Genomic DNA, 16,929 nt, shown 5'->3' on the forward strand with positions numbered 1-16,929 from the left:
AGTACATATTTATTGCAAGTGGGTTTATCCCAATCAGAACCATCAGAAAATATCCATCAACAAAGTGTGAATACAGCTTAGAGGTAGAGAGGTGAAACAATAAAGAAAGACACGACATTGACACATTCCCAATATCATTGAAACCCAGTTGTCTTCTTGTCATGTTTTGTTTTGTTTTGTTATGTTTTGTTTTGTTTTGTTTGTTTTGTTTTTTTGTTTTGTTTTTGTTTTTGTTGGGTGTGTGTGTTTGTGTATGTATTTTATCGTCTCACATAACCCTTTTTTATCTTTCCTTTCCACCCCCTCCCTTCATTCCTACCCTTGTTTTATGTAAATAATCTCCCTTTACCTCATTGCGCATAGCCTCCCTTGTCTATTCCCTGTTTTCGTTTGAGATTGTGTATTTTTTGTTTTTTTTTCCCACTACGTATACATATATGTATATATACACAATGTATTTTTTTTCTTTCTTTTATTACCGAGGGACCTTGTCTCACAAGCTATGCTTCACTAAGGTCTCCTCGTTTGCCTTTCTCAAAATATTTGTTACCCTTTCTTTATCATTTCACATGTACATGTAATCATATACTTATGTATTTGCAAAAATTTTAGTATTAGTTGTTGTTGTTCCTATATACTCTTGAAAGAAAGTGTCAATGTTATCGTTATGTATTGTTATATTGCTTATTGTTGGAAGAAAGACAAATGAATAAATAAACTTGAAACTTGAAACTTGAAACTTGAACCACGTTCTCAAGAGTGCCTGCTTCAAAGCGTGTAATCCGGAGACAGCAATTGCACCATTTTATTATATCATTTTCAAACAGGCATGGTAAAGAACAGGCAGAGTGTAAATAAAGCTCATGATATTACACGACGCATTATGGACTCTATTCAATTCTTCGTGGCAAATTGTGCTGCAGAAGGAATCAGAGAAAAGCAAATAGAATTAACTCAAATAGGCCCAAGCTATAGTGGCTTCTAAAGTTCAATTGGGTAATCCGTGTCCTCTCGTACTAATATCAGTGTAAACGTATATTCTTAGGCCCAAAACGAAGATTCCCATACAAATACTGTAGTGTTTGCCAAGGTCTTTACGTCAAGTTATTATTTGGTCTGTATGAAAGAATATGAGCTTATAAACAATATCACATAGCAAAAAGGACGTAATAGCATGTGAGGTGTACCAGTGTGTCACCCCTTGACTTGCGTGCATTGCATGGATCTGTATCAGTTACTATTTTGTTGAGTTCTTCTTCTTTTAGTTGAGTTATGATTTTGAAGCCTATAAAAAGCTTTTAATTCTATCCCGAGCATTTTTTCGATATCAAATCAAAAGCATCTATACAGTGCTCAGAGGACACAGCTCATTTCCCTCTTAGCGTCATGCAATATGACGTAGTGACATTTTTTCCCCTCAGGAACCCTACTATGAACATGAATTCAATCATCAAGTCTAGATCGCCATAACAATAATATGCAGAATCTTAACAGCGTCTGTGTGAAGTCTTTAAAAAAGTAATACATATATCGCTATATACGGAACTCTTCACAGTTTCTTTTTTTTTTTCAAAACTTCTTATGAGGTTATCCTAATTTTTTTTCCAGAGATGATCGAATCACGCACTAGAATTGTAAAAATGTCCTCATCTCGTATTCATACCGAACCATTAGAAAAAAAAATCGGGATTCAGATCACTACCAGAAATCATTCATTCTTTGGTCATTTTATTGCTGACTTCCCTAAAAATTTTCTTCAAGACTGCTCATAACGTAACGCAAAGTGTTGCTATCGGTCAGAACACAAACAAACAACATACACACACGTGCAAAACAAATAAAGTAACAAATAAAGAAAAGTCACTCAAACACCGGCATAAAAAGACAAACTAACACAAATCCCTAACTGGAGTAACCATTACAATCCCATGTTTGTGCCCTATACCGGTATAAAGCAAGATATATAGCAATGATAGATTAATTTTCATAAATGGCTGTACTGTTGTGTAGTATCAATGACAAGCCATCATATTGAGATACAACAATGTTGCACGGTAATCTACTCACCTTCTCATTATCACTATTATGTTGCTCTTCAGTTGATTTCAATACTGGAGAGTTTTCGGTTTTGATATCACATTCTCTGCTGAGCACACAAAGTTTATAAAGAGGAAGCCCCTTGTCGCATCAAGCACTTCAACAAACTGTCTTAATTCGTGTTGCTATGCCCATTATCATCATACCTCCACTGAACGCGCAAGACAAAATGATGAATACCTTCGCGATAAATAATTCTTTGGTCGAGTATACACCGTTTATTCATAGCCACGACGATCGATAGATCGGAATCGGCTTAGCAGCCACCGCTTGCCGTGCCACCGGGCAGAGGGGAAGAAAATCTATTCGCAATGAGAATGGGATTCGGTCGATTTATGGTGCTGGTAAAGATTTCCAAAGGAATCACCCTGTTCCTATCGATCCACCCACAAACGGGTTCATAAAAGTTACAAGTTTCTGGCACCCCCTGCCTTCGCGAAGGCGCGGTCGATACTGCGTCCTCGGTTTGTATTTATATCTTTAGAAGTATACAACTCGTTTGGAGTGATCTCACACATTCCCGTTTGGGATAAAACGCAGAATAGATAGCACCAGACGCTCTTTATGAACACCGAACTGATATTGACTGAATGCATACATAGAAGTACTGAGCACCTCGTTCAATGACAATCAGTCTTGTTTCTTTGCTTAGTGTCTTGCTGAGGTCACGCACATGACCCCGTTACCATGACGATGGCGTCGACTATGGCGTTTGAAAAGGCAAAATCCTGAACTGCTGAAGGGAAGTCTCGAAAGAATAACGTTCTCCGAACATGATCTTGTATGATGAGTCACAAGAATAATATGTTTCTTGTTTGTGCAGTGGTAACTAACACCGATTATAAGTTCGTATATAGTCACTGTGCAATTACTGACAATCGCAATGACTAACGGGGCCGATATATTGATTCGCTTTTAATTTCCATCTTTGGCGATTTAAGATTCATTTCATCGTCAGCACTCAACCACGCACTGCAAAAAGGCCGATGTTAAATATGAAACACCGAACTTGTGTTAAATTTCCGGTGCTCATTCATGGTGTTAGATTAACACCTCCGGGTGTCATTTCAAAATTTAAAATTGTTTTTTGAATAGTTTCTTAGTTACTGCACTTCTTGGTAATTTTGAACTTCAACAAGACGATAAAGAATTTTCCGATAAAGTACTTGATTTTTGAAAAAATCTGTAAATATATTTACACCACAGTAACACCAGTAGGTGTGGTCCCCTATTGAAGCTGGACGGGTGTTATACCATTGAAATTAACACCACCAATATCAAATCAACACCATGCGGTGTCATTATTGAATTAACTAGCGCAGTGTCAAAAATATCATCAGCCACATCAGTGTCAAATTAACACCACGAAGTGCCAGGCGAACACTTTTTAACACCGTCACAATACATTTTCTACACCTGCGGGTGTGGTCCTCTATTGAAGTTTGATCGGTGTTAGATTTAACACCCATGGTGTTAAATCTAACACCGATGTTTTTACAGTGCGGATATACAATTTAGAAATAGAATTAACACATAATCAAGGAAAACAAACAAATAGAAAGAAAATATAATATTATCAGTTACCATAGCGGCAGGGCGTTCTTATATACGGACAGCAAATAAAGAAGTTAGGTTGATTACAAGATATACAATATTTAAAAAAGTCTTTCAAAATGTGGAGGTCACTTGAAGTCTAGCTATACCGGTATGTTAATTTCACTTATGGGACCGGTATCTTACCACTTGTACCCCATTGATGTAGGTAATTTTGTTCATTATCCTGTCAGTTTAGTGCAAACCAAGTGTTTCCCCGTGTCAATTAAAAAAAAAAATGTTTGCAGTTATCAGATGATTATTATCATAGAGGAATTATTAAATACGTCTATGCCGTGATGAAACATCATCATATTCATTTCATTTCATTTCATTTTATTTCATTTCCGACGAAAGTACACAATATGACATTTGCATATTCAAATGAGCTTTAAATGCAGGCCATTTTTTACAATGAAACAAACATACTTTTAAATAAAGAAATGCATGGGGAAATTGTAACTGAATCGTAACAAAGAAAAAAAAGTTGGAAATGGAGGGGACTGCTAAAAAGCCTAGCTTGTAGAATGCAGTCCCCTCGTGAGTAATAAATAGTAGTAATAATCAAATGAAACGATAAGACATAATATGCTTGGGAAAAAGAGGGAACATAAAACAAATCATACGCACACAAACGCACACACAGACAGAAACAAAGCAGCTCTCTATTTACATACGCGTGGAAAGAATAAACAGGAGGTCAAAGGACAGAAAAGGGACAGGAAGAGAAGGACAGGGAAAGGAGCAAAAGAGGAAGAGTTCAAGGGTCAATGCCAAAGCACATGAGACTATAACCGAGATATGGACTGTATAATTAGTGTGTCGCAACGATTTTGAAATAAATCACACAAAGTTAAAAACGTTAAAGCAATGAATTTAATTTGCGGCTTTCAAAGATATACACGTCCCCAGTGATATAAGAATATTAATAATAATAAAAAAATCTTTGATTTAAAAGTAAAGGCGTTAAAGCTTAGAGCTTCTTTTATGTTGCTATCAAGGGAATGCCAGAATTTTGGTCCGGCAAAGGAGAATATAGATTTTGTAAAAATTGTCCTAGGCAATGGTAAATGAAATTTAATGTATCAATCACATGAATGTACAGTTTCATTTTGAATAAACATAGAATCAAACACAAAAGGAAGGGAATTATTTTATAGTTAACTTTCCTGAATTTAAACAATACAAATCCTTGATTTTTAAAACATTGTTTTGATGAAATAAGTCATTAGTTTGACATCTCCACGATTCTCTACAAATAATACGAAGAGCTTTTTTTCTGTAATAACAATATCCTTTCTAGATACGAGGAATATTAGTGTTACCCCAGGCGAGAATGCCATAATTCAGATAAGGTAAAATCAAAGATGAGTATAACATTAATAAAACATTTTGGGGAAAATAACATTTAAGCCACGTTTAAGCTGTAGCCTTACTGTATCATTCATTGTACAGTTGTATAGCTGATACGTTTCTGTTGTACATTGTGTAAAGGCAATGAAGAAAAAAACATTTTGTTAACAACTGATGTTTATGTGTATGTATGGCTCCAACAATGTATGTACATTATACATGTACATGTATGTACATGTACAATGATAATACAAGAATCAATAAATCCAATAATATCCAATTCGTGTATTAAGATTAAGAGTTTTATGAGTACATATACAATTGGTGTTGTATTACATTGGTATCACAAATTCAGATAGGGCCTCATCCACGTCAAGCTATGCTTATGATGACGGTCCCCTGTATTGATTTTTCCTTTATGTTATTTTGATTCATATGTCACTTCAGACTGATCTTGTTTCGCAAATGATATTTTTTTTTGTATTGATTTGTATGTTATCTGTATCATTCTGTTTTCATTTGCAATTGTATTCGGAGAACGAAAATGCAGAAATAAACTAAACAAACAAACAAACAAACAAACAAACAATAAAACATTTAACTTTATTGATTACACCGATATTTCTAGAAATAATATGGCAACTTGAATCAATATGCAAATTCCAGGTGAGCTTATTATCAAGAAACAAACCTAAAAATTTAATTGAGGAAACTTCTGCTATGGCTATATTATCCAGGAAAATGTTCCGGGATAATTTTTTCAAAGAGTTATTCTAGTATTTTGAAGATTAATTGACAATTTGTTATTATAATAGCTCTTATGCAGTAAAGTGATTCAATCAACTCGATATTCAAAGTATCAATCAATAACTCACGATAAGAGCTACATAAAACACATTTGAATCAACAGCGAATAATAAAAAGGAAAGAATGCTCGAATTCTGTATCACTGATAGAGAACAAATAAAAGTGGTCCAAGTAAACTTCCTTGCGGTATACCACAAGTGATATCGTGCATAACAGATGTATGGCCATTGATATAAACAAATTGTCTGCGATTAGTAAGGTACCTAATTCCTGAACCACTCCAACATTACGTGCATACCAGGGTACATACAGAAGCACAAAACTGAAAAAATATATATATTTAGTAGTACTACATCAAGAAGGTTGGAAGAGGAATATTTCACCATTGTACAGTGCAAATATATATATATATATATATATATATATATATATATATATATATATTTATATATATATATAATTTATATATATATATATATATAAAATTTATATATATATATATATATATATATATATATATATGTAGGCTACATAAAATAAAAGATTATTATTATCATCATTATTGTTATCATTATTATTATTTCATTATTATCATCATCATCATCAACATTATCATAATAATATGGGATTCACCATGAGATAAAAGTCGAGTAAAAAAATTGCTAAGCGTCACCCTCAAGAGAAGCAATTCAGTTTCAAACGAGGTCTAACAGCGAATCAAAAAATAACGAAAAAAACTAAGATAAACAAGAAAAACCCCACTTAGCTGTTAGCGCCTCCCCCCCCCCCCCCACCATGAACCCTAAAAGCCATCTAGACCAAAACAGTATCACCTGTCACGTGACTGTCCGCAACTAGAGGACTGATTCCATGTTGTTACAGCTTGACAACTCGCGCACACTTGCGCTAAAGAAGCACTTTACAAGTAAAGACATAGGCCTAGGTTTCAAATTCTGGTACCACTGTACAACTTACTGTTGTTAGGTTTGTGGGAACTACGGAGTATAACTGGCAGTGGGGGGGGGGGGGGGGGGTGACGGGGAGGAATTGCAACAGGCCTATACCCATCTGACAGAACGAACACAATTTTGTCAGCATTCACTGGAACTTCATCATATTTTATATGATTTTTTTTTTATAGAAATTACACATTTGTAACATAGGCCTACATCTACAGCTAAAACAATATTTGTTCTCGCTGCTATAGGTTTGTGACAATGATAATGATAATAATGATAATGATAATAATGATAACAATATTATTATTATTATTATCTAATTTGGCAGAAAACATGCAATACATAATCAATTACAAAGCTCAAAACATTCAACACAAAAATACCCAAACACTGAATGCACCAGCTGACAGGGCTGCCAGGCATTGGGCAAGTTAACTAAAATAATAACTGAAGTCCGCGGACCGCCCTAACCTATATCCCTTCCAGACGCATCCAGCGTTACAGATTTATGTGCCACTGATTATCATGATAAAATATTCATAACTGTACTTTTTAAAATTTCTTGCATAAAAATGCAAACTATGTAAAAATCCTAGTATATTTCACAATATCAAATCACAATTTACAAACTCATGATCACACCGCCAAAAAAAAGTGGCATAGTTACAAAACAGATCCCTTTACTCTCCCAACCCTCCCCTCACACACTCCCCAAATTAAGAATCCTATCACCCCCTCCCCCCCCCCCCTTCGTACAACCATTAACACAAAACAAAACAAAAAACCATTCTGCAAACATTAATGACAATTCGAAGCGGGTGGTAACCAGGCCAACAAAACTGTACAATGAAGCCAGTGGCATACCACAATCCCAAACTGCTGAATTGAGCAAATGACAAGAAGCAATGAAAAAATCCAGCTGTTTCAGAAAAAAAAAAGGGTTAGTGTTTAAACTATGACAAACAGGTAAAAATCCTTAAAGAATTTGCACAGTAAACAGAAAACAGCCTTCTGGGCTAGGAAGAAATGACATTTCTCAGACATAGATTAAAGGGGAAGGTTGAAAAAGAAAAAAAAAGCAAATTGACTATTCAACCCCCCCCCCAAAAAAAAAAAATGTAATGATACTATTATTGAAAGCAGTGTTACCAAAAAAAAAAAAGAAAAAAAGAAAAAAAAAGCTCATAACTGGCAAATCTTAAACATAAAAACAATTAATAATGATAACAATGATAATAATAATAATAATAATAATAATAATAATAACAATAATAATAATAACAATAATAAGTAAGTAAATAAATAAATAAATAAATAAATAAATAGGGCCTGAAAAAAACTGTACTCCCATGTAACTGAATCAAAATAAAACAATTTGTAAGGATACGCATGATATACCACAGAGCCTTGTATTATATAATGTGTTGAGACATAGATTTTTGTCTTATTTTGTTTACATACATGATAATAATGCGATAGGAGTTACTGCATTTTACCACCAGGCCTGGTGTTGGGATTAAGCGAGCGACACGCGTTGAAATCACATTCTGGTGGTCAAGTGGGCATGGGAATCTCGTACTTGGCTGTCTGGCGCCCTCTATCGACCTCTTTTTTTCCTGCCTGTATCTTCGAGGTAACAGAGGCTTCTAAACTGTCCCTAATATCGCACGAAATCTGTGTGATCTCATGATAAAATGCTGTTCTGTGACCTTCCTTTCATTCAAATGACACTTTACTGAGTGATGAATAACAGCATGGTATTTTAAATTACAGGAAATTTACAATTAAATTATGAAATATCAGCATTACATGTAAACCTCTGTATGCTTCTACGACGTATCCTTTCTACAAAGAATGGTCGAGAGTTTTGTGCATGAGATATTGACAGCTATGAAGTGCAGAGCTGCTTTCTACACCAGATCAAATTGTTAAACATATTACTCATACAAATTCAACTCTATTTACAAGATTACTTTGTTCTTGATGAATGATAATCTCTCAAAAAAGCTACCACATTTACCTTTGCAAAGGCGGAGTGCTATGTAGTCCCACGCGTACACATTGCAGGGGTACTAGGCCTTCACATGTATGTAGCGAACACTCGCACTGAGCGTTGCCTTCATGAGCAGTGTCGCTAACAGTTAACGTTACTCGTTAGTGTTTGCTTGAATAGATTTAGAGCTCTAACTTCTTACACTTAGAAACCGGATCTACTCGTCCTAGGTTCGTACAATCGTGTTCATAGATACTCTGTGTGATCAGATAGAATTTTGATAGTTAATTTGCATAAACTTACTTCAACTTGGCGTTTATGCGTGATTGACACACAGAGGTGGGACCAATTTACATAGTATGGCACTATTGCCTTTGGCATTAGCACATAGGTGTACAAACCCCCAGTAGGGTAACATCCCCAGTATTCGGTCACTTAAGATTTTTTGCAATATTTTTCATACTAAAGTAATACATACATACATCAAGTCTACAGCAATGTATGTGAAATATATCAAATTTCTTTAATCTCAATTTTTATTTTGTTAAATATCACACAGATTTTCACAAAATCGCAAAATATATCACCTTGAAAATTCCCCAGTATACGGTCACCGCCTCCAGTATTCGGTCACGCGATATGCGCGTTCAAAGTCAATGCGTGTTTAAGGCAGCTGAAAAACGCGCACGCGCGCTACCTTATTGCCGCAAAATTGCATCGGGGACGTTGCGGCGCCTGTTGGTGACCGAATACTGGGGACTCGGCACTTGCATTCGACCCTTGTACATTGAGACACTGTATCGGCACGTACAGAAATTTTGTTTTTCTTTTGTGTTTTTGAGGATACCATCACACTCCAAGCTTGTGATAAGCAAAAAATCCTGCGAGAGAAAGGCCGATTTCTCGATTTTTTTCGCTTTTTCGGCCACCCGCACTCTTAAAACTGGGCCTTATCCGCACACGCTTTTTGAAAGTAGCGCTGATTCTGCACTTTTGACGGTAAAATTTAGGATTTTGGATGAATTTTTGGAGGGGGCTGCGGGAGTTTTCTGTTGTGAATGAGTGTGCAAGTATGTGAATTGATGTGATTTGCGTGTGTTGTGACAGTTGAACTTACTGGATGGTGACTAGTGATAAGTGACCGAATACCGGTAGCTGACCGAATACTGGTGCTCTTACCCTACTGTAAAAGTGGATATTTTCGCGAGACTAATTTTTCGCGCTTGGCCGGGTAAGAAGAGTTTCGCGTGTTTTTAATTCCGCGGAATCAAGACATCACGCACAGGAACATGTGGCAAGCAAAACTATTCGCGTGCTTTTATTTTCGCGCTAGTTTCTGATTGCACGAAATGCAGTATTGGGTCATTTAAGCTTTTTTGCAATATTTCATAAACTATAATAATTCATAAAAAGTTGTATCTACAGCAGTAAAGTATATTATCAAACTAGACGATAATATCAAATTTCTTTTATTTCAATTTTTATTTTGTTAAATACATCATGATCATAGAATTTCACAAATCCCAAAATGTTTCACCTTGATAATCCCCCAGAATATGGTCAACGCGATCAGAATTCGGTTAGGCAATACAAGTATACATGTCTAATGTCAATGCGTGTTCAAGGCCACTGAAAAATGTGCTGCGCCGTACCCTGTTGGTGCAAAATTGCACCGGGGACGTTGCGGCACCCATTGTTGACCGAATTCTGGCAAGTCGACTCTTGCATTCAACCCCTGTACATTTGTGACCGTGCACCTCAAAACGAACATAAAGTCGCACACACTGATTTTGCGTGAGGACTGAAAATAAGTGAAATGGGTCAACCTAGCCGAACTTGACTTTTTCATATTTTCTGAAAGAGCGGGTCTACTTTTACATTATGCTAAAATTTGGTATCATAAAACGGGGGGGAAAGTGTGTTTTTTAGCAGTTTACCTCGAACATTTTTGGTAGAATAGTGGGATTAGGTGTGTCTTTAGAATCTCTTTTTCATTTCTGAAAAACCTTGTCCACACTCTTCACTTTCAACTCTAATAACTTTTGAAAGGATAGTGTTACTGCTTTGAAAGTTGGCATTAATTATGGACAGAATGTGTTAATGAGGAATGATTAATTTCATTTTAATTTGATAATCCCTTCATTGTTGTTACTCTGGTGGTTTACTCTCTGTTTTTTGTCGCATTCATCGCACAGCCAGCACGGTTTGGTAAAGATTAAGCGCTTGAATAGACACTGTACTTCAGAGCCTCTTTTCTCAGTTCACACTATTCCTGAGTTTGTGCTTTCTTTCCAATATTTAGATAGGTTAGGAAGAGTCCATTTGATTTGAGTTATACATCATTTTAAAGCTTAAAGTCAGCTCTTTCAGAATATGGTCTTAACTAAAAATTCATGTCTGACGACTTTTTGTTCGTTTTGAGGTGCAGGGTCACATTTAGTGAAAGTGTTGCTCTGGCACTTACAGAGAGTTTGTTTTTCTTTTGCGTTTTTGTGGATACCATCACACTCTGAGCTTGCGATATTACAAAGCAAGAAATCTCGCAATACGCAATAAAACGGCATAGTTCTCGATTATTAGCGCTTTTTCAGCAACCCTGACTCTCACAACTAGGCTTAATCCTCGTGTTTTTGAAAAGTTGAGCTGATTCTGCATTTTTGACGGCGAAATTTAGTGATGAGTATCTGAAGTCCGGTAGGTGACCATATACTGGTAGGCTTACCCTATTTCATCTTTCCTACTTGACCTTTGTCTTTTCTTTCATTCTTTTATTCTCTAAGGCTGCGTTCACATAGAAGTATTCCAGGGATGCCAGTGGCAAATTGCTCTTGGGCCGGAAATTTTTTTGTGTGAACGAAACTGATGTGCGCAAAGCGCACATCACGAGCGCGAAGCGCGAAGTCCCTTTGGCCGGGGTCCAGGGCCCGCTCAAGGGCCCTGGAAGCTCTGGGGTTCTTAGATGCTCTCTGGTGCAATCTGAGCATTTCTGAGGGCTCTTCTTCCCTCAAATCTAATCCAGAGAAATGAATTTGTAGCAAAAATAAAGAAGTCCTAGTGCCGTAAACTCCGTAGTTTTGCTTCGTTAGCTGACTCGATCAACTCACCATACTCTCTCAGCGCTGTAGCTACAGCGAGAGCGCAGCATGATCCATGCACCGCAGTATAGTAACACCACACGTTGTTCGATCACGATCGCATGTGCTGGTATAACGCTTTCCAGACAATAATGTGGTCGTATTCTAAAAAAAAAAAAAGGAATTTGTAGCAAAAATAAAGAAGTCCTAGTGCCGTAAAATATGTAGTTTTGCTTCATTCAGCTGACTCAATAGACTCACCACACCGTCTCAGCGCTGTGTATGATTCATGCACCGCGACCGCACATAGTACATCGCATAGAAACACCACACACTGTTCGATCGCTATCATCGCATGTGTTGCATGTCCCATGGCCCAGCTAGCAGCAGCAACATCGCGCTAGTTTTGCATGACAGTCGTTTTGTGATATTCTCATGCCCAAGTATATGCGAAACATACTACGGAAATCGTGAAAGTGAATGTCCCGTAAATTTAGATGATCATATTTTTTCGTTTTTCTTTCTTTCTTTCTTTGTTTCTTACTCGTGTTTTCCGGCTTTCCCACACAGACGGAAATAATATCACGAAGCCGGAAATTGGACACCAAAATATGAAAAAGCCGGAATTCCGGCTATTGCTGGAAAACTGGCATCCCTGGTATTCGCTATTCGCTATTCGCTATTCGCTATTCGCTATTTGGGCACCGAGTGCACCATCACCCGCACCGTCAACTCACCATCCCATGCAGTGAGGATTTCTTCCTCCTACATCCCAGCAAATCTTATTAACAATTTCTAAACTGCATCAGAATGTCAGTCTACATGCTTATTTTTGCTAAGGGCAAATCCAGACCAAAATTGTCATTATTTCATAAACGAGAGACGGTATACGCTGCAAGAAAATCGAACAAGCTCGATTCCCACTTTGCTATACTATTCGCAGCTATTCGGTACTTTCGAATAGTGCCCTCTTATGTGAACCGGTGTGAGGAAATCCTATCGTTCGATTCAAGCTATTCGCGTGCCCTCGAAAAACGAGCCCAAATACCCGAATAGTATACTTCTATGTGAACGCAGCCAGAAGGACTTCTTTTAGATGCAACCCTATAATAAACCTAATCCTAACACGGGTAGACATCGGCGGTGGCCTTTGGCCACCAAACTTTCAAGAAGCACTACATTTTATATCTTTTGGTGGCCCGATTGGGCAACTAAGATTCAAAGCAGATTGTTACATTTCCTTGTTACTTTTCCACTACATTTCTTTGTGGGGCTACCAATATTTCAAAGTCAATGATTTTAGTGGCCAAAGGGGGCCGCCAGAAAACCCTGTGTGTGGCCTATTTCACAATTTTGCCAGATACAACTTGTAATTACCCAGCTTGGCACTTCTCTTACCACTACTAAGACATTAAGAAAAGTTTCAGAATATAGAATCTACTCCATAGATCTACCATGCTTGTACAACTACTATTAAACTTGTACTAAATGTACCACTGTTTACTGACAATAGAGACTTGACTCCTTCCTTGCCTGGCTTGTAAAATTTAAAAAGTCAGAGAGCATAACTCACTAATCTGTTTTAAAGGGTGTTTACAGTTCTGGTCGAGGTGAGGATTTAGCTTTTAACGTTTTGCAAGATATTCAGAAACCACTCTATGATATGTCAAAGAGCATGCAATGCCAGGGATATCAAAAGTTTGTTTTATGAAAATCGGTTTGAAATGGCTGAGATATCCAAAAACAAGGTGAAACAAAGAGATCCTAATAAAAGGCGTGGCCCGTTGCCTTTTATTATTATCACTCTTTTGGATATCTCAGCCATTTGAAAACCAATTTTCATCAAATAAACATTGAATCCTTCTTAAAATTATATACTCTTTCATATTTCACAAGAGGTTTCTCATTATCTCACTTAGGAATTTTCAAAACATGAATCCCCACCTCAACCAGTACTGTACAGTCCCTGTAAGTGGTAAGCCCACTCAACCAACTTTTATTTTTCTTTGAAAAAATTGTAATTTTGATTTCAATGCTTGACTCTTACAGATGCCGAAGAAGGGATCTGACAAGAAGAAGGGGCGATCTGCCCTTAATGAGGTGGTCACTCGTGACTACACAGTTCATCTTCACAAGAGAATCCATGGCATGTAAGTGTGAAATCCATTATCAAATGAAAATATTGTCCTCCTTGTTTGTTTTGTCTTAATACAAATTTAAGGTATTTTGTGACCACATAATGTGGCATGATAAAGTGCACAGCTGGCATGTTGAATCAAGTTGGTAATGTGAGCTGTTGTAAGGACAGAAGATAAAATAGTGTTGTTTTGAAGTGTTCATTCTGTGTTTGTTGGTTGGTTGTTGTTGTTTTTTATTGGGGGGGGGGGGCTGATCTTGTTCAAAAGCATTTTGATATGTAGATACATGCATTGTATTTTGCTTATTAAATACCATGTGGGCAATTGCCCGACTAAAGTGCAGAATGTATTCAATGGGATCATGGTCAGATTAATGTTTGTTTTGTTTTCAGAACGTTCAAGAGGAGGGCTCCACGTGCCATCAAGGAGATCCGCAAGTTTGCCACCAAGATGATGGGAACGGAAGATGTCAGGATCGACACCAGGTTGAACAAGCACATTTGGTCTCAGGGAGTGAGGTAAGTCTGTTTTCCCTCCCTATGAGTATGATAAAAGCTTTGTAGATAGGGCATTCCAGACTGTGTATTTGTACCGATTACTGATTTGAATACATGATGTCATATAGCCATATAGCCAGGGTATTAATGACATACCAGGATATACAAAAGCTAGCTGTTTGGTGGTGGTTTGTCTTTAGAATTGAACAAAGCATAAAGTTTTTTGCCAGTCTTGTAGAGATATATTGTATGACATTGATTTTTAAGCCATTGTAATGTATCTGCTTCAGACTGATGATCCAAGATGTGAGATTTAAGCTTGTATCAAATTATGTTGATTGTCCGTAAATCATTGTGTCTCAATCAGGCCAGAGGTCAGGATAATGATGTGTTTACACTTTCTCCATCTTTCCTGGAACTCTGTAGGAGTGTCCCCTACAGGGTCAGGGTGAGGCTTGCCAGGAAGAGGAACGAAGATGAGGACTCCCCACACAAGCTCTACACCCTTGTCACACATGTACAGGTCGCCACATTCAAAGGTAACTGCATGCTCCAGAGTTCACATGCTCAGACAAAGTTTACAAATGCCCTTTGAAGTCTTGAATGGTTATATTGATCGGTGAAGACGTGATGTGTCATTAATCTAAGTGATAATTTTTATAAGATTTTGAGGACACAAATGGGAGGAAAGTTTGTGTGGAATGTCATGTCCTAATATTTCAAGTGTAGAACGAAAGTGAAGTTATGGTATTCAGAATACTGCATACTATTGTTTGATGAGTGCTAAGGAAATGCTTTGATTTCCCCATTAAATATATTCTGTAACTCTGAAAGTGGAAGTTGGGTTTGCACACCTCAAATTCATTTTATGAGAAGCTACCCAAAATTTACAAGTGGTTAAAACTTCAGTCCTTTATCTACTATACACATGATTTAGCAATGTGGAAACAGAATCCCTAAGCAGAAACTTCCTTTGTACTGTATATGGGCTGCACACTCTAAAGAATTCTTCGCATCGATATGTTATCTTAACTGGCACATTTTATTTTGTGCATTTGAAAGAAGATCCCAAAGAATCACATTTGTTTGACTTTCTGTTATAACTGAACATGTTGTTCATTTAGCGTGCTGCTGTTTTTATGTCTTTATTGTTACATGAAATTACGTTTAAAAAGTTTGTAAGTCCAATCAAATACTCCCTAAAATAGTTCACCCTTATAGTGCTATCACAAACTTCTACACACTTCACACACAATCAGGTTGTCAATGATAAATGTGCATAGTTCTTGTTTTTGTACTCCCCCATAGAAGCATTGCTATCCCTCTGTCTTGAACATGTGTTTCTCATGATGCAGTTAGTCATTTCTTTCAGAGGTGTTTATGTACGTACTGTCTTACACATTTTCCCTGTTGCTGTCTTCATTATGTGCAGGCCTGCAGACCGTGAATGTCGACAGTGAAGACTAGACTGGACAGTCCTGTGTCACTCCACAACCCCCGACCTCTTACAGCAACACACAGAATGTAGCGATTGACCATTATGACTTCTCTGTCAGAACACTCCTTGTCAGCTGGTTATCAATAAATCAGTCTTTGACGCAGCACTCCTGGTAATATCTTGACCGTGGCGTTGGTTTTATTGTTGTTTTTGTCTTTACATGCCTCCTGGAGATGGTAGAAGCTGCCTCAAAGAGGAAGCCCTGATGGATTTTGACTGGAGGAATGAGAGCAGTAGCGTGAAAGAAACATATTGTCAGCTGAGAACTAGAAGGGTGCTATCATATTGTAAGATTTGAGCGTGAATAAAAACCAAAGAATCAGTATTCATGAAATAAAAACTTTACTTTAATAATCAAAAGTGTGTACAGTTAAACTCGCCTAGGTCGACATCGCATATGTCGAATAATTGTGCAAGTCGATGATTTTAAAAAGTCCCGATTTTTCCCCATTGACTTACGTGTATTAATTCACTTACAAGTCAAATTTTGTAAGTCGAATACTCACCTAAGTCGATGAAATTCCAAGAACACTTTCACGGGAAAAACCATTAAATTCACTGTGCCTAAGTCGAATAAGATTTTATTGTGCAATAAATCACTGTCAAAATCATGAGACGCCAGTTTTTGTTTACATAAGACCTAGCCCGACCAGACAGGTGACAAAATATGATCTAAAGTATCAAAATTCAAAGCGATCGCATGTGATTGTTGAACTCTCTTCGTGTTTGGAGGTCCGCTGGTACAGCCCTGTTGCGCTACGTACGTTTACAGCGACTGGGCTGTGTATAGTTGTGCGTACAGCGACTGGGTACTGTGTATAGTCTGTGTATGTTTGCAGTCTGCGCTGTGCAGTGGATGGATGAAGCTGCTGAGTTTTCAAAGCGGAAAGTAGGGGGAAAGTTACTGGCACGGGTAAATC

At 37.2% G+C, this 16,929-nt stretch overlaps 1 protein-coding gene across 1 annotated transcript; it reads left to right on the forward strand.

Moving 5' to 3' along the window:
* Positions 1 to 8,417: 8,417 nt before the first annotated feature.
* LOC139733022 (large ribosomal subunit protein eL31-like) lies at positions 8,418 to 16,116 on the forward strand. Its single transcript, XM_071643864.1, has 5 exons — positions 8,418 to 8,442; positions 13,926 to 14,026; positions 14,407 to 14,532; positions 14,938 to 15,050; positions 15,944 to 16,116. The coding sequence occupies exons 2-5, from the start codon at positions 13,926 to 13,928 to the stop codon at positions 15,976 to 15,978; spliced, it is 375 nt and encodes a 124-aa protein (XP_071499965.1). The 5' UTR covers positions 8,418 to 8,442; the 3' UTR covers positions 15,979 to 16,116.
* The last annotated feature ends 813 nt before the right edge of the window (positions 16,117 to 16,929 follow it).

The sequence above is a fragment of the Diadema antillarum genome, unplaced genomic scaffold (assembly GCF_040938485.1).
Source record: "Diadema antillarum isolate AM-2024a unplaced genomic scaffold, OU_Dant_1.0 seq00000460_RagTag, whole genome shotgun sequence".
In the NCBI taxonomy this organism is placed as follows: domain Eukaryota; kingdom Metazoa; phylum Echinodermata; class Echinoidea; order Diadematoida; family Diadematidae; genus Diadema; species Diadema antillarum.

Coding starts and splice junctions, on each gene's coding strand:
- LOC139733022 (XM_071643864.1), top strand. CDS start 13,926: ATGCCGAAGAAGGGATCTGACAAGAAGAAGGGGCGATCTGCCCTTAAT. Junction 14,027..14,406: donor CACAAGAGAATCCATGGCAT/GTAAGTGTGAAA, acceptor TTTTGTTTTCAG/AACGTTCAAGAGGAGGGCTC. Junction 14,533..14,937: donor ATTTGGTCTCAGGGAGTGAG/GTAAGTCTGTTT, acceptor GGAACTCTGTAG/GAGTGTCCCCTACAGGGTCA.